This window comes from Jaculus jaculus, chromosome 16, assembly GCF_020740685.1.
Source record: "Jaculus jaculus isolate mJacJac1 chromosome 16, mJacJac1.mat.Y.cur, whole genome shotgun sequence".
Taxonomy (NCBI): Eukaryota; Metazoa; Chordata; class Mammalia; order Rodentia; family Dipodidae; genus Jaculus; species Jaculus jaculus.
In genome coordinates, this window is record NC_059117.1 from 12,123,050 (window position 1) to 12,149,120 (window position 26,071).

General features: G+C 49.4%; 1 protein-coding gene across 1 annotated transcript in view; it reads left to right on the forward strand.

The window, feature by feature from the left end:
• The window catches only part of Tns3 (tensin 3), a 249,025-nt gene that overhangs the window by 154,029 nt on the left and 68,925 nt on the right, over positions 1-26,071 (forward strand). Inside the window, exons 13-15 of the mRNA XM_045136218.1 lie at positions 5,804-5,933; positions 6,204-6,269; positions 8,154-8,258. Of these exons, the coding sequence (XP_044992153.1) occupies positions 5,804-5,933; positions 6,204-6,269; positions 8,154-8,258 (301 nt within the window). The remainder of the gene's footprint in view (positions 1-5,803; positions 5,934-6,203; positions 6,270-8,153; positions 8,259-26,071) is intronic.

Sequence of the window (26,071 nt, forward strand, 5' to 3'; positions counted from 1 at the left end):
CAGCTTTCTTTGACCTTCAGCCTGGACCAGAGTGGGGCTTTCATGTGTTAGGGATGCTTTAGGGCCCTGATCCTCTGGCTTAGGATGGTTCAAAGAAGTTGGGTGTGACTTGGCAGTGGCTGGCATGTGGGAAGGAGAGTAGTTACAGACCATCCCTGAGGGCTGACTTCTGTAATTGTGACGCCCTTGGTTCAAGGTGCTAGTTCTCCTGCGGCTGGCAAGTATGAAATGGAAATATATCCCTAAGGAACAGGCAATCCATTAGCATATTGGCTGCCTTAAACCTTCGTTTTTGTTTGTTTGTTTTGTTTATTTATTTATTTGAAAGTGGCAGACAGACAGAAAAAAGGCAGATAGATCGAGAATGGGTGCACCATGGCCTCCAGCCTCTGCAAACAAACTCCAGATGCATGCACCACCTTGTGCATCTGGTTTACATGGGTCCTGGGGAATCAAGCCTTGAACTGGGTCCTTAGGCTTCACAGGCAAGCACTTCACTGCTAAGCCATCTCTCCAGCCCTGCCTTAAACCTTTAAACACTGTGGATTAATTCCTTCTTTGCATAAGATTTCCACATGCTTGCCTTGTTCCTTGTTCTCCTTTCTTCCGGGGTCTCTATGTAACCCAGGCTAGCCTTGAACTCATGATCCTTCTGCTTCTGTCTTTCAAGTGCTGGGATTACAGGTATGTGCTCTACACATAGATCACAGGACCCTGCTTCTGGACTTGCTAGACTCAGCCTTGGTGCCTGGTTCTGGTCCCCATTTCCTAGCATCCAGTTGAAAGTACAGGCATATCTGTGCAACTGTAAGAAAGTAAGATTCGGCAAGGTTTCCAAATGGTTCACCATTGTAGACAGCCTCGGGTTGCTGAGATGAACTTTCAAATTTGTCACAGTTTGGAAAAAGGGATATTTATTGAAGATGAAGTTCCATAATGGCAGAAAAAATTGGCCTTCTTTCACAGGACCAAGTAGAGAGAAAGTGAGAGAGAAAGGACAAGCAAAAACCCATGAGCCCATAGGGGACACTGCATCCACGCCTCCATAAGTTATTTCTAAGCACCTGAAGCAGATTGGCTCAAGGGCCCATATAGATATGGAAATCTGAAGGTGCTCAAGGCCAGCATAAAGTAGCCAAGCGTTCGCATTTTGCATATAGTCTATGCACCTTTCTCACGTATTTAAAACCATCTCCACATTGCTTCTAATACCTTCTAATACAATGTGCTATGTAAGTAGTATTCTGTATTGTTTAGGGTTTAACTACAAACAAAGTCTCTTTTACTTAGTGTACAGGCAGCTTGTTTATTTTTTTTCTTTCTGGACTGTTCTAACTGGTTGAATCTGCAGACAGATGTGCAATGTGCAGGAAGGAGGGCTACACACCTGTGACATATGAGAGAGTTGGATTTACAAACTATTTTAAGGATCTATTTTTATGTATTTATTTATTGTGGGGGGGAGAGAATATAGGTGTGCTAGGGCCTCCAGCCACTGCTAACGAACTGTAGACACATGCGCCACCACGCGCATCTGGCTTACATGGGACCTGGAGAATTGAACCTGGATCCTTAGGCTTCACAGGCAAGCACCTTAACAGCTAAGCCATCTCTCCAGCCCTACAAACTATTTTACTGTGTACTCCCTATTTAGTGAAGCAGTGAGGTCCGTGTCCTGCTATCCATCTTGCGAAGAATGAGAAGTCCTAAGAAGCTGCACACCCCTAAGTGGTGAGAGTGTCTGGGGAGCTGGCTGGAATGCGGGCTCTACCCATCAGCATGATCCTAGTGGACTCCGGGACAGCCCGTTGATGGGCTCTCCGTGTCATTTGATAGAGGACTGTTTTTTTTTTAAATTTTTAAAAAAATTTATTTATTTGAGAGAGAAAGATTACTACAAAATTGTGATCACCAGACTCAATTGTTTCTAATGCAGGCATTCTAAAATCTGAAAGCAGAGGATCAATGTATTCTAGAAACAATCTGAGGAGACTCAAGCAATCAAACTGCTACAGTTAGAGGACAGTAAGGAAAATTTCAGACTCCCGTACCTCTCACCAATCACAGTGGTGGCTACTGCATCCAGTGGAAGCCATTGGGGCGCCATGTCAAGCGTGGCGTTCCCCTTCCTGTCACGCGTGAAGAACACAGTTCTAACCTTTGACTACATTTGCTACAAAGATGAGTTAATGTCAATAATGGGTCATTATTGGACCCTCCCGTGGGCCCCAGAGGTCATCAAGGCAGGGTCCTGGTTAATGGTAGGTCTCCTCTCAAGGTCTGCCCTGCTGTGTTGGTGAGGGCTGTGGGGTTCTGGGATAGGAAGTGTCCTGTGGTTCCTGGTGGTGTTCCCGAATCAGGAGTTGGTTAGGACAGGAGAGGGTACTATTGCCTCCCCTGGTGCATGGAATGAAGTTCAGTGGGAAAATGTGTGACAGGAACATTGTCAAAATACCCAAGGAAACCCCACAGGAGTAGTCAAGGGAATACAAGTTGCTCCAGGGTATGAGGACCTGTCACTGTGTCCCTGTTGACCACGCGGTGTGCATAAGAATCCGTAAACAGAAGTACCGCGTCCAGGCGGCGTCTTGCTGGAGGCACCAAGGAGTTGCCCAACCTGTCTCCACCAGATTCCCATCTCCCGACCTCCCTCACCCCGATGGGTAGAGCCAGCCTCTTCCTCCCCTTCCTGGCATGTATAGAGTTGGGATGCCTGGGACATGAGTCATACTCTTTGAGTATGTCTGCTCTAACAGCCAGTGTAGACAGTGCCTTGAGGGCATCCAGACTCCAGAAGGGTCCAGAGAGGAGAGAAAGTGGCCACAGGATATGGTTGTCAACCATTTCAGGGCTCCCACCCACTGTGCTAAGGGGGCTAGACTCCTGTGCGCCCTGCATTCACTGAGCCCCGGCCACAGTCACCTCCTCGAGCATCCCTCACTCCCACAAATACGATGTTTGCAACTGTGCTTGTGAGGGCTAGACTGGGCCCACCCCCACCCCACCCCACCCCATCCCCTCACTTTCTGAGGGTTTGTTTCTCCAATCTTTGGTTTCCTTAAGTATTTATGAAATTTGAGAGTACGATGCCTTTTCCTTTCCACTCTAATCTCGCTTGGTCACTCCCCACTTCCAAGACAGCTGGTGCGGAGAAGCTGGCCAGCTGGAGGAGGTCCTCAGACGTGCCAGTGTGGATTGGCCAGGAGGGCTGAAGCATTTGATGGACAGCGAGTGTGTGGCATGAGGGCACAGAGGAGGGTATAGATGGTCCCAGAACATTGGTGGTCTTTGAGTCCTGCTGAACACAGACTCCCAGGCGAGGTTAGAAAGCTCGGGGCCAGCAAGCCATTGACTGTGGGGAAGCAGTTCTGAGAGTTCTTGGCACTGGGCCGCATTCTTGCTGGGTGGCCGCAGGGTTGCTGAGCCCAGGTCACTGGAGGAGACGCCAGCATCTGGACCCCTGTGTTTATAGCAGCTCTGTGGAGCCTGGGTACAGCCAGTGTTTGTGTGTGTCAACAAGGTGCACGCCACAGATTTATTTATACTTTTTCATTTATTTATCAGACTGTTTCCTGGTACATAGCACAAGTTTTGGGTCTGTTCACAGGTCACAGTTCCCAGCTTCCCTGGTCAAGGAGGCTTCTTGGCCTTCATTTTTCTTTAGTTTCTGTGGGACAGTTTCTCTGGTGAGCAGTTAATGGATCTATCACCTGCACACTCTCCTGTGTGGCTGGTCGTGTATCATGTGTCACAGTTGGTTTAGATTTGTGAGACTCTTTTTTTTTTTTTTTTTTTTCCAAGTAGGGTCTTGCTCTAGCCAGGGCTGACCTGGAATTTACCATGTAGTCTTGAGCTCACAGCAATCCTCCTACCTCTGCCTCCAGAGTGCTGGGATTAAAGGCATGTGTCACCCATGCCCCGCCAAACCTATGTGTCATTTTAAAACCATCGTTCACCATGAAGTCTCCTTTGGGGAAAGTGGTCACTTCTAGTAGGCAAGTCTGCCCACTGCTATGTCCATGGTGTGCTGGGCTCAACCTGGGAACTGTGTGGTCTCAGGAAAGCCCAGCTCAGCCTACTTTGGACTCCTGACGGGAGCTGCTCCTCTGAGCTCCTTCCCTTGCAGCCTGAGTGGGGTCCTGTAGCATCATGCCTGTCCCCACTGTGACCCTCTGCAGGGGAGCTCTGGGTATCAAAATGGGACAGGATGCTTCTGGCCTTGTGCTGACCACTGTCCCCTGTGCTGCTTCTACCCTGCTGATCAGCACAGTCCCGAAAGACCCAGCTTGAGTCACGCCTCACACAGCTAGTGGACTCCCAGCGCCCAAGGTGGGGTGTCACAGGCCCATTGTATCACATCACAGCAGGTGATTCTAAAGGCTTTCTTTAAAATGCTAGCTAAGTGATGGAGAAATGGCTCAGTAGTTAAGGTGCTTGCCTGCAAAGCCTAAGGACCTGGGTTTAATTCCCGAGTACCCACCTAAAGCTGGATACACAGAATGACACATGCATCTGGAGTTCATCTGCAGCAGCTACAGGCCCTGGTGTGCTCGTTCTCTAAATAAATAAATAAAATTAAATAAGGGTTGGAGAGATGGCTTAGCAGTTAAAGAGCTTGCTGGCAAAGCCAAAGGTCCCAGGTTTAATTCACCAGGACCCACATAAGGCCAGATGCACAAAGTGACGCATGAATCTGAAGTTCATTTGCAGTGGCTAGAGGCCCTGGTATGTCCATTCTTTCTTTCTGTGTGTGTGCGCTCTCTCTCTCTCTCTCTCTCTCTTTCTCAAATAAACATAAAAATGTTTTTTCTGGGTGTGGTGGCACACGCCTTTAATCCCAGCACTTGGGAGACAGGGGTAGGATGATCACTGTGAGTTCATTAAGGCCACCCTAAGACTACACAGTGAATTCCAGGTCAGCCTGGGCTAGAGTGAGATCCTACCTCAAAAAACTAAAAAAGAAAAAAAAAATTAAATTAAAAAAAAATACTACCTGGGCTGGAGAGATTGCTTAGAGGTTAAGGCACTTGCCTGAGAAACCTAAGGACCCATGTTCAACTCCCCAGAACCCACAAAAGCAGATGCACAAGGTGATGCACGCACAAGGTCGCACATGCTCACAAGGTGGTGCGTGTGTCCAGAATTCGATTACAGTAGCTGCAGGCCCTGGTGCACCAATGCCCCCTCCCCGCGCTATAAAAAAATGTTACCTGAGACATCCAGCTTCTGGCCCAGAAAACAAATACCAATGCTTCTTTGTCTATCTGGCCCTGAGCTTTCTCCCCAACTCTTCTTCCTCTCTCCCTACATTCCTTTATTTCCCTGTCTGTCTGTCCCTCAGTTCTAGACTGCACACAGCATGTACTGTATGATGACAGCAATTACCTGCACTTCCTTTTTGGCAAAACTCAAAGGCATTAAGTTGAAACATGTAGGTTTTAGATGAAAGAAAAACTTCTTCACAATGAGTTGTTAAAACGTAGAAAAGAAGAGACCACAGAATCCCATTAACCAGATGTCTTCCAAGAAGGCCTTTGGCCTGAAAGGTGTAGGTGTGGTACACCCTAGGACAAAAGACCGGCTTGTTTATGTTGAAACGCCACAGGAGCCACAGGGAGACAGCAGGGGGATCCTTTGTCACAGACTGCGATGCGTGACGTCCACCCCACGTCGGGTGTGTGTCTGTGTCTGGGTGGGGACTAGGGCTGAGTACTCCGTCCAGGCCTCTGGGCAGCTGCCCCTGTGTCACGCAGCGAGCTTCGCCCCTGAGCTGCTGGCTCTCTTCTCTGTCCCTTTGAACCAGGTCAAGTGCTACCACAAGAAGTACCGCTCCGCTACTCGTGACGTCATCTTCCGCCTGCAGTTCCACACGGGCGCCGTGCAGGGCTACGGGCTCCTGTTCGGGAAGGAGGAGCTGGACAACGCGTGCAAAGGTGAGCCAGGGAAGGCCACAGGGAGGGGACACCGCGGCCTGCCCTGTCCTTTCCCGAAGTGAAGGCTGTTGGCACAGTGATCATCGCTGTGAAGAAAAGCTGATCTGTGAAGGAAGCACTCAGAGAAACCAGGAAACAGGGCGGACTTCGTTACCGCCGAGTGTCTCCCTGGCAGCTCTGGGAATGACCTTGGACTGGCCGGACTGGAATCGGTGTAGACTTTGTGGTTCACTCATTTCAGACACGCTGTGACGTGGCTTCTTTTTTCAGATGACCGTTTTCCTGACTATGGCAAGATTGAGTTAGTCTTTTCAGCCACTCCTGAGAAGATTCAAGGTGGGTAACCAGCAGGGCTGGACACAGGCTGGACAGGATGTTGGCCCTGGGGTTGTGTTACTGTCTTTGCAGTATTTGGAAGCGTTAATCTTTTGGGTGGGGGTGGGGAGCAGTGCTGAGGCTAGAGCTCAGAACCATGCTCGTCCTAGGCAAGGGCGGTCTCACTGAGCTCCTCCCTGGCCCTTGAATTAATTTTTTTCTTTTTTTTTTATTGAGGTAAGGTTTCACTTTAACTCAGGCTGACCTGGAATTCACTCTCTAGTCCCAGGGTGGCCTTGAACTCACAGTGATCTTCAGACCTCTGTCTCCCAAGTGCTGGGATTAAAGGCATGTGCCACCACTCCCAGCTTGAATTTTTTTGTTTTTTAAAGATTTATTTTTATTTGACGGAGAGAAGGAGGGAGGGGGAGAGAGAATAGGCACGTGAGGGCCCCTGGCCACTGCAAAAGAACTCCAGTCCTGTGTGTCCCCTTGTGCATCTGGATAACGTGGGTCCTGGGGAACCGAACCTGGGTCCTTTGGTTTGCAGGCAAACGCCTTAACTGCTAAGCCCATCCCTCCAGCCCTGAATTAATTTTTTATAAAATAGGATACAGGACAGTGGGGAGGAGGTGGCTTAATGACACCCACTTAAATAAGGCCCAGAGACAGTGGCGCCTAGGCAAGATGTCTCTACCTGGGAACCCTGGCAGGCTGGAGGCACCCACTGTGCACCCGAGGGTCCACGTTCCATCTCCTGTGAAGATGTAGCAGATGTTTGCTTCTCTCAGAAAAAAAGAACTTATTTTTTTGTTGTTGTTGTTTGTTTGTTTTGTTTTTTTGAGTGCTGGGATGCAAGGCGTGTGCCACCACGCCCAGCTAGAAAAAGCATTTTAAGAAGTGAGTATCAGTACAGTAGCCTGTAAATATCTGTGTGTAAAACAAACTGTCCTGTGCTCAATAAGAAACCTTGAGCCAGGCATGTTGGTGCACACCTTGAACCCCAGCATTTGGGAGGCAGAGGTAGAAGGATCACCATGAGTTCAAAGCCATCCTGAGACTACAGAGTGAATTCCAGGTCACTGGGCTAGAGTAAGACCCCTACTTTAAATAAATAAAAAAAAGAGTCAGTCTCTTCACCACCAGAATGAATCGTTCAGCTCTGTCACAGGACTCCCATGCACGGCAGCCTTGATCGGCCTTACCCTCCCAAGTGCTGTGACCGCCCATGTGTCCCTTCCTGCCTGGCCGCATGATGATGTGAACTCCATTTTTAATAGCTTGGAAAATTATTACCCTTGTTCTGGGTTCATTATCATAGATGTAGGTATGAACTTTAAACTAAAGCTCGCATGTTAAAAGTCCCCTTTGCATTCTTAGAGTGGATAAAGACAGGGGTATGGAAATGAGTGTCAGAGTCTCTTAAAGACTAGGCAACACCTGGAGGCAGCTCTGCCCTCATCTGAAGATGTCCCAAGGTCCCCTGCTTTGCAGAAGTAATAGTGTCCAGAGTCTGGGGTGGTGCCCGAGTAAGCAGTGTTCACCTTGCTTTTCCTTTGAGCATTTTATTTTATTTTTTAAAACTATTTTTATAAATAGGGCAGGAGAATGGGTATGCCAGGGCCTTCAGACGCATGCACCATCTTTTGCATCTGGCTTTGCACACAAGTGCCTTAACCGCTAAGCCATCTCTCCAGTCCTCCCTTGAGCATTGTAAACTGCGGTTCAGTCTGTCAGAAATTTTACATAGTCTCTGATCAGTTAGTGGCATGTAGGAGGAGAGATGTTACATGTTGCGGCTTCACTTTTGCATAGAAACCTGCCCGTAGCACTCTCATCCCTGGAGTCCCGTGGAGGGAGGAGCTGGGCTTTTGTAGGACTAATGCCATTACTGTGCCCCTGTAGGGTCCGAGCATCTGTACAGTGACCAGAGAGTGGTCGTGGACTTTAACACAGCAGACCCGTTGATCCGCTGGGACTCGTACGAGAACCTGAGTGCAGACGGCGAAGGTGCGTGTCGTCACGTGGTGAGGCGGCTCATTCACGGTCAGATCAGTCACACCCTGTGGCCTGTTCAGAAGATGAACATCTCCCGGTGTGCACAGCCAGAAGCCACATCTTTCGTGTGATACTGCTGGGCTTTGAGGGAACTCGTGAGGACCAGGCTTAGTGAATTTAGGTCAGGGCTTTGGCCTGTCAGCTTGTCTACAAGCTTCTGGCAATTGGTGGCCTTCCCTCCTGCCCTTCCCGTGTGTGCATGGGCAATGCCAAACTCTGGTCAAGAATGACCTCTTTCTGCTGTGTAGCCCCAGGACCAGAAATACCATCACAAGGGCTTCGTCTTCCAGATTTAATCACCTGCTGGTAGCGCATTGGGTGTTAGTTTTCAACATAAGGAGTTTGGAGGGATGGCTATTCAAACCACAGCAGGCATTCAACATGTTTGTTGAATCAGTTATCAGAGAAATTAATTTTTAGACATTGAGAACTAGGTCTTTCTTTCTCTCTTCTTTTCAAGAACTAGATATTTCTGATCTTCTGATGTGACAAATGGTAATTCCCTTTGGGGTGATTTTCACTCTGTACCCCCTGACGCAGGCAGCACAGGCCGGGAAGGAGACCCTGGCACAGGCTGTGCAGTTGGAAGCATGGGGCCTGCTCAGGTGGATGGTCTGGCTGCAGGTGGTGAATGCAGGTCCCTGAGCAGCTGAGGGTTGGGTCTGAGGGTGATAAGAGAAGGAACCAAGGACAGGTGAAGGAAAGAGCTGGTCAGCGGCTCATGCACAGAGTGAGGGAAAGAACTGAGAAGGAAGCACCAGTGTAGGGCGCGTTCCCAGAGGAAGGAACGTGGCCGAGAGCAGGGCACGCTCTGCGGCCAGATCCAATGCGGCGCTGGAAGAACGTGGGAGGCACCACCTCCGGCTTCTGTATGGAAATACCACAACAGGGATTAGTCCTGAGAAATATGAAATATGCAGTGATTTAAAAAAAAATATTTTATTCATTTAGCTGGGCATGTGGTGCACACCTTTAATCCCAGCACTGGGGAGGCAGAGGTAGGAGGATCACCGTGAGTTCGAGGCCACCCTGAGACTACATAGTGAATTCCAGGTCAGCCTGAAGTAGAGTGAGACCCTACCTGAAAACAAACAAGAGAGAGAGACAGAATGGGCGCACCAGGTCCTCTAGCCACTGCAAACAAACTCCAGACACATGACACATGTGCTACCCTGTGCATCTGGCTTACGTGGGTACTGGGGAATCAACCTAGGTTCTTTGGCTTCGCAGGCAAGTGCCTTAACCACTAAGTCATCTCTCCAGCACATGCACTGATTTTCATGTTCTATAAAGCCAGTATACTTACAGGAACTAAGGTGGTCATGCTGTCACTTAGCAACATAGTCTTGTAGGCAGCCTTGTAGCCTTTTTGTGGTCAGTTGCTGACCAGAAAGTTGCTTTGCAGGTCTGTAGTCCCCTCGGGCTGCGGGAAGAAGGCACGTGTTCTGTGCCTCACCCTGCCCCCTGGTCCCCTGGGTTCTCCGGGGCCAGTGTGACATGGTTCACCCGTCCTGTCGGCACTGCTGTTTCAGCCATTTCTTCCCCAGGGAACTGCAAGCCAGTTCTACTGGGAACCAGTCTCTGAGCCCAAGACCTGTGCTATCCATTGACTATATAAATATAAGAGTTGTCTTTATAACATTGGAGCCTGGGAAGGGGGATGTGTCCATTGTTGTACCCAAGACCGAGGCTACTGAACAGAAAGAACACCTCCTGGGGATGGAAGACATGTCCTTTCTGAGTCTCCTCCTCCTAGTGCCTCAGCTCTCCTCAGTGTCTCTCAGGCAGGGAGACCAAATGTCTGTGTCTGACTGCAGGCAGTCCTTGGCTTTTGCAATTCCTGGCTGGGCTCCGTGGATCAAGCCACCCCCTGGTACAGCTGCATTTCTTGCTAGGGCCCAAGCCCCAAGCAGCATCACTTCTGACAGATGTCTGGAGATTTGAGGAATAAAGGGAGGTTTGGCAGCCTCTGAAAGTTTCTTTAGCCAGAAAATGCTCTTTTCTATCCCTACCCCTGCTTGTGGCTTCTATTGGTTTAAAAAACAAAACAACAAAAAACCTGAAATGTTGACTCAAGCTGCATTTATTTCTAGAAACTGCTCTAGAATCTCGTGCCATCTTGGAGTGGGTCCTCCACCGCTGCCTTCAGTCAGGGCTCACATTAAGAACACGCCATCTTTTATGTCTAGCACCGTTTTCTACACTCAGACCGGAGCCTGACTTCGGTCTGTTGCAAAGTGGCAGGAGCATACAAACGTCCCACCGTCAGTGTGGAGATACACACGTCGCGGTGCCATTCCAGCCTCGTCGCTCTATGGTCCTGGCAAGCAGTGGCCTACTGTGCTTACAAGCCATGGAGCGTAATATCTAGACTCTACAGAGAACTCAAAAACTAAGCAACAAAAATATCATAAATTTCACTCAAAAACATGGGGCAGAGAACTGAACAGAGAATTCTCACAGGAAGAAATACAAATGGCCATAAAGACATGGTCATCATCCTTGGCCATCAGAGAAATGCAAATTTAAACAATTTTGAGATGGCCACCTTACTCCAGTCAGGTTGGGGCCATATCAGTCTTCCTGAGGACTCATTGTCCCATAGGGCAGGAAAGAATGTCTTGGGCCACGGTGTGATAGTTGGCTAGCTGGAATAATAGCTGACTATATTATTTGATCCTTATAAGAATCTGTGAACCCACTGTAGAGATAAGGGAACAGTTCCTGAGAGAAATTAGAAGCTAGGAGCTGTCAGGGGCCTCAAGAGCCTCTTGAGGCTCCACACTGTTGGCAATGACAGGTGCCACGAGGTGGGCTGTGTGGTTCAGGATACACGGGACAAAGCTCTGCCTGTGCCTCTGTTCCTCGGCGACAGTTGTGCTGGTAATCATTGGCTGAATCCAGAGAGGACAGAGAATTCCTTCCCCGGCAGGTTGATGCTGCTGTGGCAGGATCAGATTGGCTGTGATGGGCTAATTGCATATATAATAAAAACCACAGAGATGGAAGAGGAAATGTGTAGGATCTCCTAGTTAAAATAGGCTATTCTAGATGTGGCAATAGAATAGAAACATTTCAGCAGACATGCCCTGGCACTTGAATGTAGCCACCTGCAGACAGTAGGCAGAACAGACTCTCTCAACGCACACACACAGTCTCAGTCTCTCTCTCTCTCTCGCTCGCTGTCGCTCTCGCAAAGGCTCACAACCTCTCCGTGGCGTCAGCACCACTGGCCGCGCTCCGGTCTGGGCGATGTAGGTGCTGAAATGAGCCACACTCTTGTTCCATTTCTGCATGTGTGTAATATCCCACTTTAGTTTGGTGATCCTAAACACATTTTCTACTCTGTGAGGTTTTATTATCATATGTATGCAACATGTCTTTCACGCCCTCACACCAGCACACAGTCTATGTGTCGTTCTGCAGCATTGGCAGGGCACGGGCTGCAGGACCCTGCCTGGAACCAACGTGGGTAGGGTGTGCAATGTCCTTGTGCCTGTAATCACACTCTCCTATGTACTTGACATCATTCCTAGGTTCTTGTAGAACCCAATGCAGTGTAAGCACTCAGATAGTGGCACTTTGTCATTTAGGAGAAAAGGGCATGAGCAAAATCTATATGTTTAAAATGGGCACAACTTTTGTTTTCTTTTTAAAGTATTTTTATTATTTATTTGCAAGGGGAGAGAAAGAGAGGGCGCAAGAGCACTCCATGGCCATGGCCTCCTGCTACTGCAAACTCCAGACACATCCTCGACCTTGTTCATCTGGCTTTATGTGGGTACCGGGGAATTGAACCTGGGCTGTTAGGTTTTGCAAGTAGCACCTTGACCACTGAGCCATGGGTATTTTTGATCTTTGGTTGGTTGGCTTCTTGGTGTCAGAATCTATAGCCATGGTGTGCTGGCTGTACATCAGATATGCATCTATACTCCAGAAGGATGCACTGTGGGATGCAATCTGTGTCAAGTGTTAGGAAAGAAAGGAAGAGAGCAGCTACTCCTGTGACATCTAGCCAGACGGGAAATGCAGGTGGAATGCAGCGGGGGGGGGGGGCGGCGTACATATCCCCCATTGGCAGGGTAAAGACAAGCAGGACGTGTTTTGTTTTTTAAATTTGTTGTTGTTGTTTTGTTTTTTTGAGGTAGGGTTTCACTCTAGCCCAGGCTGACCTGGAATTAACTATGTAGTCTTCAGGGTGGCCTCAAACTCATGGCGATCCTCCTACCTCTGCCTCCCGAGTACTGGGATTAAAGGCGTGCGCCACCATGCCCGGCTAAGCAGGACATCTTTACTGGGCAGAAGTATATGAGGGCTAGCTGGAGCCTGGTATGTATTGGAGCTTCAAAGCTATAGGGATATTAACAGGACACAAGGCTCATGACTGATCAGGAAGCATCAATATACCAACACTGTCACCTTGGTTGTTTGACAGTGAGACCCAAAGAGGCACAGAGCTGGAAGATCCAGGACTGCACGTGGCCCGAGGCTGCTTTGCTGGCCTAGAGTCAGGAGAGCTGGGAGGGTAGTGGAGGGTTACTGGAGCTCCTTCCCCAAGAACAGAGCAAGGTGTGGACTGTGGCGCAGTTCTTGGCCTGGAGTGGGGCCTTCAAGTGCTCAGGGGGTAGACAGATAAGACCATGACAGATCCAAAGGAAGATCAAGGGAGAGGGAAGCCTCAGGGATGGCTCAGGGGTGGACATGAGTTTTGCTGGGCTGCTCTGATGCCCACAGTTCGATGTGTTGACCTAGGAATTTCTGACCACAGTCCATTGAGAGTCCGAAGGTAAGCAGTGTGGGAAGCCCAGCATCTTCAAGTTTGAGCGCTGCCCCTTTAAGTGGGTATCTTTCAAACATTCCTGTCGCTCAGGCTGGGCTTCCCAGACAACCGCAATTGTTTCAGAGCTCCCACAGTGGCTGCGGAGCAGGCAGTCTGAAGGAGATTCCAGTTTCTTTGCTCCTTCGCACTAAGATGCAGCTCCAAGAAGGCCGCACTCCCACTGAGGATGCTGACTTGCCATTGATGAAGACAAGCGCAGTCAGGAAGCACTGGCCCCAGGCACTCAAAGTTGATGGTGGACGTGCTCCGTGGAGTTGCAGCCATTCGGGTGTTGCCGCTGCAAAGGTAGATTTGAACACTCTTTTTAGAAATTCTTGCTGGGTGTTAAGATTTGTCAAAGCAAGGCAAGTTTTGACAGCTGGTGACGGGGGAGGAGGAGACAGGAGCCTCGTGCCTTGCTTCCTGTCCCCTGCCTGTGCTGACAGGAGGCGTCCTCATCGGCAGGAAGGAACGCTGTTGCCTAGCTGTCTTTTTCACCCGGCGTTGACCATGCCAGCCTTCCAGGGCATGGTTTGGCTCTGTGGCAGATAGGAAAATGTCCCTAGATTTTGCCTCTGTTGACATAAATATCATTCATTAAGAGATTGATCAGAGGGGGCTGGAGAGATGGCTTAGTGGTTAAGATGTTAGCCTGCAAAGCCAAAGGATCCCAATTCAATTCCCCAGGACCCACGTTAGTCAGATGCACAAGGGGGCGCATGTGTTGGAGTTCGTTTGCAGCAGCTGGAAGCTCTGGTACCCCATGCCCTCTCTCTTTCTCTCTCCCTCTCAAATAAATAAATTAAATAAAACCAAAAATGGTTTTAAAAAATAGTACTATGAGGTGGAGAGATGGCTTAGCAGTTAAGGTGTTTGCCTGCAAAGCCAAAGTATCCTGGTTCGACTCTCTAGGACCCACATAAGCCAGATGCACAAGGGATGCACACGTCTGGAGTTCATTTACAGTGGCTGGAGGCCCTGACGTGCCCATTCTGTCTCTCCCTCTCTCTCTGCCTCTCTCTCTCTCTCTCTCTCTCTCTCAATCTCTCAAATAAATAAAATAAAGTTAAAAAAATTAAAAAATATATTACTATGGCCTGAGGAGTGAGTGGTCAAAGCATCAGTCTGTGGGGACATTTCAGATCCAAACCGAATAGTTGCAGTACCCTGTGCCAAGCTGTCTCATGTGAGAACCCATTCTTCAAAACCTCTTAACTGTATTTATTTGGGATATACTTGATAAGTGACCCTTCCTGATTCTGACAGCTTTCTTACCTCAAGCCCAGCCCCTCAGGCACTCCTCAGACAGTGAAAGCAGCATTCATGGTGCCAGATAGGTGCCCAACCCTGCCCTGGGCCTCTCTTGCTTATCAATCAAAGCTATAGGCCTCTGTCACCCATGCCTAAAGGCCCCTGCCATTAACAGTCCCCCCATGACCCAAGCAATAGCACCCTTGGGATACGAGGCACGCTGCAATGTGGGAAGTAGGACAGAAACCAGCAGCTCCTTCCACCCGAGCCAAGAGAGGCCGCTCTCCACATTCAAAGCCACAATCCCATCATGGAGCGTTGCTTCTTTATATTGTCCTGGGCTGCCATCTCGTTAAGGGTGCCTCATTTTTTGGCCTGAGTCGCATCATCTCAGGTTGCATAATTTTGTACTGTCCTAGTGCATAAAGTGACTATGTGGCTATCCCCATGGCCCCGGGAGTTAAATGCGTCATCCTCAGGACAGACAATAAATGGTGGCACTGAGATGTGGGTAGATTTGACCTGTGTTTTGGGGCGTCAGTCCTCAGCATTTCTTCCCATTTCTGCCAAGTCCATGAATGTGACGGGGTGACTTTTAAATATTTGCCGAATGGAATGAAGTGCAGGAGAGAGGAGAAGGCTGCGAGGGGTGGGCAGCTGGGCCCTTTCCTCATGCGGATGAGCTCGTGTGCCTCCAACTCCCTGAGTGTCTGCCCTCCTCCCTCACCTTGCCTAGAAGACCACAACTCGTGCATCCTCTATTTTTCTCCTCTTTGATGCTTAGAATATGCCTTTCAAATTGTGCGTGTGAAGCTGTATCATACTGTCCTCAGTCAGGAAAATGCTGCGGAGCAAGGAGCCAGGGACTCCAGGAAAAGAGAAAGTCTGCCAGTAAGAGACAAGAGAGGCCAGGCGTGGTGGCACACGCCTTCAATCCCAACACTTGAGAGGCAGAGGTAGGAGGATCACCATGAGTTCAAGGCCACCCTGAAACTAAAGAGAGAATGGACTCGCCAAGGCCTCCAGCCACTGCAGACAAACTCCAGACGTGTGTGCCCCCTGTGCATCTGGCTACCGTGGGTCCTGGGGAATCGAACCTGGGTCCTTTGGTTTTGCAGGCAAATGCTTTAACGACTAAACCATCCCTCTAGCCCCATTCCCACCTTTTTTTCTCTTTACACTCTTCATATTAGAATTCTATATAGGGTTTTATTTGAAGATCAAGTTCATCTACTGACAGTTGACAGTGCTCTTTGTGGCTGTTCCTTGTACCATAGAAAGTGAAAATAATATTTAAGTTTTCAAAAGCAAGTTCTTTGGTGTCAAGTGCAATCCTCCACATACAAATAGTCTTATCTTCCTTCCATAGGTCCCAGGACAAAAGGACTGGAGGTAGTTTTGTTCTCTGTGGAAGTGGAGGACAAAAATATCAGGACTATTTTATCTATTTATTTTTATGAGAGAGAGAGAGAATTGGCACTTCAGGGCCTCGGGCCACTGCACTCAACTGCAGATACATACGCCACCAGGGCTTGCGTCACCTTGTGCGTCTGCTATACGTGGGACCTGGGGAGTTGAACATGGCTCCTTGGGCTTCTCAGGCAAGTGCCTTAACCGCTAAGCCATCTCTCCAGCCCCAAGGCCATTTTAAAGGCAACATTATATATATTTATATATATATATGTGTATATGTATACACACACATACAGAGAGAGAGAGAGAGAGAGAGAGAGAGAGAGAGCCCCTCAAGGGATCTTCAGACAGACATACTTGATTTATTGTGTGAGTGATAGCAGCTTTGGCCACCTTTATAGATGAAGTGTATCTGTCCTTAGTGTTCCTTCCTCCCGTGGTGCTTCAGTGTTTGGAAGATGCGCTTTGGGCAGAGCGCAGCTACGGGCCCACCTGGTGCATGCTTCATGTGGCGATGTTCCTGATGTAGTCTCTAGCCTCCAGGAAGAACTGACAGGAACACCAGGGTAGGAGATGGAGACAGGACGCCTTTGTTTTCTGAACTGGACGTGATCAGAGCAAGTCAGAGAGAAAAACACCTGCCCATGGAGCTCGGTGGGAGCTCTGGCCGAGACGACGTGGAGGCTCCAGTGGTGAGGGCCTGAGAGATAGACCGGGAGCCCGGGGAAAGCCATTAACCCCCCAGAAACTGGAAGGCAGGCTCTCTCACAGGGAAGGGCTTCCTGATCAACAGCACAGTCCACCCCCACTTCTGCGGGTCCCTGGAGGCCCTGGATGGGGAGACGATTCAGCCACAGGAACTTAATTTCCATACACCAAGAACCCAAAATGAGTCTGGTGGGGTTTGTCTGCTCTGTAATGGTTGTTAAGGAGGATCTGCATCTGGTGGTGGTGTAGTCTTTGCTGCTTTATTATGGAAAACTGAAATACTGAAGGATTCACAGTGGTAACATCTTGTGGAAAATTATACTGTGAAAAGTCAGTAATGTTTATTTTCTTAACTTTTATTTATCTTTTGCAAGAGAGGAGAGAGAATGGGTCTGCTGGATATGTCAGGGCCTCCTGCCTCTGCAAACTAACCCCAGATGCATGTGCCACCTTGTGCGTGGGGCTTTACATGGGTCCTGAGGACTAGAACCCTGGTTGTTAGGCTTCGCAGGCAAGCACCTTAACACCTGAGCCATCTCCCTAGCCCATGGTAGTTTCTAATAAAGAATTTATTTGTTACCTGGAATATATTCTCAGTGAAATTAGGCTGCTTGGCTTGGGGAGCAGCAGTACTTGGTGTTGACTGTGCAGATCCGCCAGCCTTCCAGCCGCCACTCTTACTCTTCCCCTCCGTGGAGGCGTAGTTACACTTTGCCTGTGGACCGGGAGCGGCTCCTACTGCCTGCCGGATGCTGACCTCTTGTGTGGGCCGAGGAAGAACAGGGAAAAGGGAAGGGAGGCGCTGAGAGTCGTGAGCAGTCTGGATCCTTCTCGTCACTGAGTGGGGAACCCGTGCTTCCCTGTGTGTTGGCTTTCACGCTTCATTGATGTATTATGAAATCTGCACATTCCCTTTCCTCAGGCAGCACCAGCCTAGGTCAGGTCACCTGGGGAGCAAAAGCAGAATGGTGTCTTGAGGTGATCGGAGGAACCCTTGAGGTGTGTGGTCCATGGGGCAGGCGTGGCGGGGCTCTGGACGTGGTCATTTCCTCTCGCTGAGCAGGATCACCGCTGGGTGGTGCAGACACAGAGCTGGAGGAGACGCTTGTTGCCTGCTGAGAGCCAGGACGGTGATGGCTCTCGCCTGTTGCCATCCAGAGCTCACTGTTGTGAAGTTCCAACCTGCATGAGTACATTATATAGTACATAGTACGTTTAGTCCCACCTTAAAGGTTAAGTAGCTCGCTTGAGTGTCTGCAAATGGAGGCCTGGCCAAGGGCCAGCAATGGCCGCAGTAGGTGGAGGGTGCGGTGTGTGCGCAGGGGGGACTTGGCATCTGTGCAGGCGTCAGGAAAGAATGCACAGTGAGCTCTGACACTGTGGCCTTGCTTGACCACACAGGGCAGGAGAGATCCTCTGCTGAGTCAGGAAGCCTCCACTGGCATGGAAGGCTGCTGAGGGGTCAGCCTGGGCCTCCTTTGATTTTGGAGGGCACACACTGCAAGGGGAGGCAGCAACATCCCTTTGGTCTGGATGGGTCTAGGGAAGGAAGCATGGTGGGTCCACGTTGTCCCCGTCTTAGCGCTGCGTCCATCATGCTGAGGGCAAGGCCCGGCGGACAGGAGGAAGAGTAGGAACTCTGTAACTACGCAGGAGATGAGCCATTGGCTGCCACACTCAAAGAGCTCAAAGGTTTGGTGGCAAGTCAGAAATATGCCATAAATAATGTTAAAGCCAAACTGGAGTCTGTAGAGATGCAAGGCCAGAGCCCCAGTCAGGTCTTCGGGAGAAGCCTGTGATGGGTGATCCTGGCAAAATGGATTGTAAGTGTGGGCACAGGATGGGCCAAGACCAGGGGTGGTGACCCCCAGGACTGGAGAATGACAGGGCCATCCAAGGAAAGCCACAGGTTTCCTAAGAGAAACAAAACTGACTAGATGAGCCTTGATGTGAGACACCTGTCAGGAGGCCAGTTGTGGGTGCAGAGCCGGCCCTGACAGGGTCCCTGGGAGAGCCGGGACTGGAAACAGGGTTCCAGCGTTCAGTGTGGTCTGCAGGAAGGCCGCTGGGGGTGGATGAGACGAGAGCTTCAGGGTGTGTGCACGTGCGTGGGGGATGCACATGCACGCGCTTGAAACTATCATTGTTCGCTCAGCATATCCTCGTTACCATATGACTCCAAGCCTTTACTTTTTATCTGTTGTTTATTAAGACGTCCTTATAACACAGATTTACCATTTTGACCATTTAAAAGCATACAATGTATTGATATTTTGTACACTCACAAGGTTGTACAATTGTCGCCATCCTCTAGTTCTAAAACAGTCCCATTACTCCAGAATGAATAGCCACTTTCAATCTCTGTCTCTCCAATTCCTGACAACCATTAATACTTTCTCTCTCTCGGTGGAGTTCACATGAGGAGAATCTTGCAATTTGTGTAGTCTTTTGTGACTAACTTCTGCTTGTCCTAAGAACCCGTGTTGTGCCCCATTATGACTGAATCTTGCTCCACTGCATGGATGGATGCAACACACTGGGTTCATGAGCTGATGAGCATTTTGAGTTATTTTACCACTTTTTGAGTAATATGAATAATGTTGCTATAGATCTATAGATGTTAACCTTAGGGTATTATTACATCTCTGGTATTAGCAACCACTTTTTGCAATTTGCACATCGTGTACATTGTGTCTGTTGTCTTCTCCCTGGATGGAACCCCAAACATCTGCAGATGGCCTGCCTGCTTGGCCAGATACTGTCAGAAATATTCAACAGACTTACTCTAGTCTTTTCTCCATTTGATAAATGATTCCATGCTCAAAATTACAACTTCTCCAGGGTTAAAGGTTTGCAGCCTTTCCAACTCCTCTGAGCTGCCTTCTGGGTGGACTATAGCAAAGCTTCAAAAGACCTCACAGTTTCTTGAGTAGTTACTGCTCACAGCCCCCAGGCCCATGCGACCAAAATCCACTGGAGGAGAACAACGCAAGAGCACTTTGGCTGCCTACTTCGTGGCCATAGCATCGCAAACAGCAGTATCACCAACCCCAGTGGGTACTAGTTGCCCTATATTTTGTGGCAGCTCATTTATAACTGCCGTGACCATGAAGAAAATTCACCTTCTACCACTAAAATCATAGGCAAGGTTGAACAGTAAAATAACCCCAACCCAGAGCAGTCTTAAAGGAAGTGCCCCTGTGGTGCTTTGAATTAGGTGCCCCCATACACTCATGCGCTCTGAATGCTTGGTCCCTGGCTGATAGCAGTTGGGGAATTGGATCCTTACTGGAGGAGGGGTTGGTGGAGATGGGCTTGTGGGTGTTGTAGCCAGCTTCCCCTTGCCAGTGGTCCTGCTGCTGCTTTTGTCCACCTGATGTTGGTCAGGAGGTGGTGTCCAGCCTCTGCTCGTGCCATGAGTTCCCTTGCCACCATGGAGCTTCCCCTCGGGTCTGTAAGCCAAAAGAAAGCCTGTCCTCCCACCTGCCACTTGCTTGGGTGCTCTGTGGCAGCGGGAGAAGGTAACTACAGCAGCCTGCTTTTGAACCCATTTTCAATTCCACAACATCTTGCTGTTAGAAATGGTGAAAGGACTTCTCAACGTGAAAATATTTTTGTCCTCTTACTACATCTTGCACAGTTTTGGAATACAGAGAACTGTGTTTAAAGGTCTTTTGCCTTGTAAATCTTGGTCCTCAGATATACCTGGACATTCAAACCAAGCAAGTCTCAAATCCTGTGGAGGAACACAGGTACTCACTTTAGTCCTTTTGCCAGGTTCTTCAAATATCTGTTCCTACCTTAAAAATTTTTTATTTATTTATTTAAGACAGAGAGGCAGCTAGAGAGAGAGAATGGGCATGCCAAGGCCTCTAGCCACTGCAAACGAACTCCACATGGATGCACCATCTTGAGCATCTGGCTTACGTGGGTACCAGGGAATCAAACCTGGGACCATAGGCTTTGCATGTGAGCACCTTAACTGCTAAGCCATCTCTCCAACCTCCATTTTTTTTTCTTTTGATGTAGATTCTTTGACAGCAAAACAGGTTGTGTTAAGTTACTTGCTGCCTTTATTGCAGTGCCTTTGCTTGCAGAATGGGAGCCACAATGTTGCTTCCTCTGGTCACAGTACTCAGAGCCCTCTGCTCAGCTCCAAATGTAGCGGCGCTGCTCTTCGGGAGCAGTGCGTCACGTCCTGTCATAAAGGAGAGTCCTTCTTACCTTGGTATCTTTTTTTTTTTAATTTAATTTATTAGTTTTCTTTTCAGTAAATATAGGCAGTTTGGTACCATTATTTAGGCTCATCTGTGTTCTACCCCCTCCCATTAGACCCTCCTTGTTAATGAAAATGGGTCATGCATTGTGGAGTTAGCCCCCAGTTATTGGTATGATAAATGTCTCTGCATATCATGACCCAACATGTGACTCTGACATTCTTTCCGCCCCCTCTTCCGCAAAATTTCCCTGAGCCATGTTGGGTTCATTTTTGGTCTGCTTCAGTGCTAAGGTGTTGGGGGCCTCTGAGGCTCTGGCTCTCTGATTTGGTAGGAGTTGATTTTTCTCTGCGTTGATCTCCTTCCCCTTTGTGCTGGTATCCAGTTCACAGGAAAACATCACCCTTGCTTATTTCACCAGTTGTCCTTAGTTTCAGTTGGGTCCCTTTTGAGGTATGTTGGGGCAGCTCTCTTCTTAGGATCTGCATCTATCTGGAAAAGAGAAGCAGATTCTCCAACGGAGAGTAAGTTAGCACCCGGAAAATTGAGATAACACTTACTTTTTTGATAGACAGTATGGTAGGTTTAGGCCCTCTTATACCCCGTGATTGATTTACCTTGGTATCTTGTAGGCAGCATGTGCCTCCGTGGCGGTTGCAAGTGGTTTGTTAGGATAAATGTTGTCCTCTGCCTCCATGTAGGGCTTAGACATGTCCCTGTCTCTGCTCCTTGCTGACTGAGTGATGACTTTTGCAAGGGCTGTCATTGTGCAGGAAGTCTGTGGCATCAGAAGGGTCTCTCCCTGTTTATCGCTATATCTTCACTCACTTAAAGGCATATAGTTGAGCTGTAACTGATTATCAGCTAGAACAAGGGTGTATTGGCTGACGCCCACTGAAGTTGAATATAATGAGGCCTGAGATGAAAAGGATTTGCTACCAAAATCCCACAAAACAACTTGCTGCACGCAGAGAACCCTGACTATACGTATATGACCACACTACCTCATGGAGCACGGATGGCAGAAATAGCTCCCAGGACATGGAAGGTACCCAGAAGGCTTTCTGTTTGGATATTTTTAAGAAAGTGATAAGGGGTAGAACTTATTTGTGAGCTGAGCGTCTTGCTGGCTCCTGCTGTCCCTTGGCTCCTCATGAGTGGAGTGAAGGAATGACCTCCGACGTCTAGCAGAGGTAACCACCCCCTCAACCTCCATAGTTCAAATGTCACTCGACCTGAGTGCAGCAAACCCCACCCTCGTGTTTACACTGCACCAGCCTCTTGAGCAAAATCCAAGTCCCTGTGCAGCTCACAAGGTCTCTGCCTCCTGCATGAGCTGGAGCACAGGCGCTGTGCCCTGGGAGGGAGGCGTCGCGTCGCGTCCCTACCCCAGGACGCTGCCGAAGGGAGATCGGGGCCGGCAGCGCAGCTGAAAGAGCTGCTGGGAGTTTGAAGGAGGTGAGCAACGGCGTGTACGTACGTAGACGTGTGCTTGCACGTGTGTCTGTGAGGCTCCCCGTTCATGTTCTCCAAGACCTGGCAGCTCACCGAGACTCCCGAGGGGCGAGATGGTGCTGGCTGAGGGGTCATGTAGTGGCACAGCGGAGAAACAGAGCATTCCCCTGGCACGCCCTGAAGGACTGGGCTCGGGAATGCCTTTACCTGCTCACAGGCGGGGAGACCAACTTACTTCTGTTGCAGGAAGAGCTCGGGGCAGCCTGACGGGGAGGGGCACGCTGAAGCTGGCCTCGCCTCAGGTTCCCGTGTTTCCTGGGTAAAATATCCACAGCGAGCTGGGTTGCCAGGTTGGAAAGTGCCAGGACAGGGGACACAACACTGAACAGCCCTTGCTGGGCTTCAGGGGTGTGCCTTGCCGTGTGTCAGCTGGGGGAGGGAGTCAGGGTTGTGTTAACCACCGTCATGTGTGTCTCGATGAGTGTCGGTTGGGGTAGGGGTGGGGGACAAGGGTCGTGTCCTGGGCCGGCCGACATGTGTGTCTTGATGAGTGTCAGCTGAGGTAGGGGTGGGGGACAAGGGTCGTGTCCTGGGCCGGCCGACATGTATGTCTTGATGAGTGTCAGCTGAGGTAGGGGTGGGGGACAAGGGTCGTGTCCTGGGCCGGCCGACATGTATGTCTTGATGAGTGTCAGCTGAGGTAGGGGTGGGGGACAAGGGTCGTGTCCTGGGCCGGCCTTCACAGCCCTGAGACCCAGCTCTCCTTTATTGCTGCATTCCCGAGCCTCACCCAGGAGACACTGAGGGCCTGGACCCCTAGCAGCTCCTGGCTGAAGTGAGGTGGAGGGAGGGAGGGATTCCTTTCTGGGGGAGTCCTGTGGCTGGCCTAGCATGCCAGAGTAGCAACCCACTCCTTTTCTTGCTTTCATTACTTATATTATTTTCCTGCTTTATAGTTGTCCAAGATTTTTGTTGTTTTGGTTTGTTTGCTTTTTGAGATAGGGTCTTACTCTAGCCCAGGCTGACCTAGAATTCACTATGTCGTGTCTGGGTGGCCTCGAATTCTCAGCAATTTGCTTACCTCTGCCTCCCAAGACCTGAGATTAAAGGCGTGCACCACCATGCCCAGCTAAAAAACACATTTTTTAAATTTATTTATTTATTTATTTGGAGAGAGAGAGAGAGAGAATGGGCACTCCAGGGCCTCTAGCCACTGCAAACAAACTCCAGACACATGTGCCTCTTTGTGCACCTGGCCTATGTGGGTATTGGGGAATTGAACCTGGATCTTTAGAATTTGCAAGCAAACACCTTAACTGCTAAACCATCTCTCCAGTCCCCTGTCCAAGATTTTTCAGCCTGCCTGCTTGCTGCCAGCGCCAATGTGGAGCTCAGCGATGCTCATTCACGGCTTTCATTGTCCAGCCTTCATGGACAGTTGCTACAGGATGTCCTGTTGTCACCAGCCGCAGGTGCTGTCACTGCCCTGGGCCCTCCTGCTTTGCTGTTCAGAGGGTCCAACTGTGTTTGGGGCTAAGGACAGCCAGGGAGGGACTTGCCAGGGGGTGTTTCTGGAGCTCTGCCTGTGGAGAGAAACAAAGACTGCTCTTTACAGAGTGGAACTTTATGAACATCTTGCTGTTAAAGGAAAAAGTTAGACCAGGCATGGTGGTGCATGCCTTTAATCCCAGCACTTGGGAAACAGAGATAGGAGGATCGCCATGAGTTCAAGGCCATCCTGCAACTACATAGTGAATTTCAGGTCAGCCTGAGCTAGAGTGAGACCCTACCCAAAAAAAAAAAAAAAAAAAAAAAAAAACGGAAAAGAAAGAAAAAAGTTAGAGGACAAGGGCACATTTCATCCCAACCTCTAATACATTTACATTTATGCTGTAAATTAGAATATTTTTAAAATTTTTTTACAATTTTTTGTTTTTTATTTATTTATTTGAGAGTGACCGACAGAGAAAGAAGCAGACAGAAAGAGAGAATGGGCACACCAGGGCCTCTAGCCACTGCAAAGGAACTCCAGATGCGTGCGCCCCTTGTGCATCTGGCTAATGTGGGTCCTGGGGAATCGAGCCTTGAACCGGGGTCCTTAAGCCTGACAGGCAAGTGCTTAACCACTAAGCCATCTGTCTAGCCCAGAATATTCTTGAAGGCTCAAGTGTCAGCATTATTGGATTTGACAAGTCAAGAAGAAAAGTCTGGAATTTTAAGGAGAGGTTAGATGATGTAGCCAGGGGTCTCGGGGTGTTCACTGTAAGGTTCACTGAGTTACCCTGCCCCTGGGGAGCTAGAGTCTGTCTCCATCTCTCATAGCCTCATAACCTCACCAGGTCAGCAGAGAAGAGCCACGGGCTCCTTGTGGGTAGTAGCCTGAAGTTCTCAGAGCACACTGGCTGTCCAACTAGCTTGTTTCTGTATTTTTTTATTTTTGGTTTTGGTTTTCGTGGTAGGGTTTCACTGTGGCTCAGGCTGACCTAGAATTAACTATGTAGTCTCAAGGTGGCCTCCAACTCACAGCGATCCTCCTACCTCTGCCTCCTGAGTGCTGGGATTAAAGGAGTGCGCCACCATGTCCGGCTTTTGTTTCTGCATTTTTGTCACTATACAGTTATTTTCTCATAGTTGCGAACAGTACCTGACCAGAGGAATGAGTTTATTTTGGCTTACAGTTCCAGAAGGTAGAGTCTGTCATAGCCTGGAAGGCACAGCAGGTCAGAGAGGCATTGCCATCTCATCACACCAGTAGACACCTAGAGAAGGAACAGCGTATTGCCCCAGCCAGACACTAAGGCCCTCCTCCCCAGGGACTTCCTCCAGCAAGGCTGCGCCTCCCAGGTGGTTCACAGACTTCCGCAACAGCCAACAGCTGGGGATTATTTGAACAAGCACATGGGGGCAGGGCACTTTTTATACTCAGACTGGCATGGCGATTTAGGAGGGTAAAAACGTGCTTGACCAAAGCATAGCATATGGCTGGTGGTTAAGCGGTGCTGTGGATACAGTTGGAAAAACTAGCCGGGCGTGGTGGTGCACACATGCCTTTAATCCCAGCACTCGGGAGGCAGACGTAGGAGGATCACCATGAGTTCAAGGCCAGCCTGTGACTACATAGTAAATTCCAGGTCAACCTGGACTAGAGTGAGACCCTACCTCCAACCCCCCCCCCAAAAAAAAAAGAAAGAAAAGAAAAACTGATGCCAGATGATGCTTTGATTGTGGCAAACACTGACTTATGGAATCTTTAAATTTTTTTAATTTACGTATTCAGTTGTACTGGGGGGGTAATGTGAGTGTGGGTGTACCAGGGCCTCTTCCTGCTACAAACGAACTGCAGATGCACGCTCCACTTTGTGCACTGGGCTTTACATGGTCACTGGCCACTCTCTTGAGTGTACAATTGTAAGAGGAACATTCTACAGTGGTCTTCCCACCACAACCAAGACAGGAATGTTCCACTGGCCAAGTCATCCCTTGACCCCCTTTGCAGCTCACCTTGCTCTCCTGACTGTAGCGTGGCCACCTGTATCCGGGGACCCACACTGCAGTCTGCCGGTGGCCATTGGTTCTTACGAGCAAAGCCTTTCCTTCTTCCTGTACCCTGTCCCTGGGAGGGCTGCCGCTGTCTTGGTCCCACAGTGGGGACCTGTTCCTCCTCCACTTATCACACTGTATGGATATGGAAAGTTGATTTAGCTGGGTGGCTCCCAACTGAGTCATTTGAGGGAAATCTGGAGACAGGACTGTCTCCAGCCACTTTGTGGAAAAGCTTGGGTGCCTCCAGTGTGTATAGGAAAGGGTCCTGACTGTGACGGGCCTGCAGGTGTCTTGAGCAGGTGATAGGGACCATGGAGCCCGCACCAGGTGTAGGACACAAGTTCGTCAACTGCAAATGG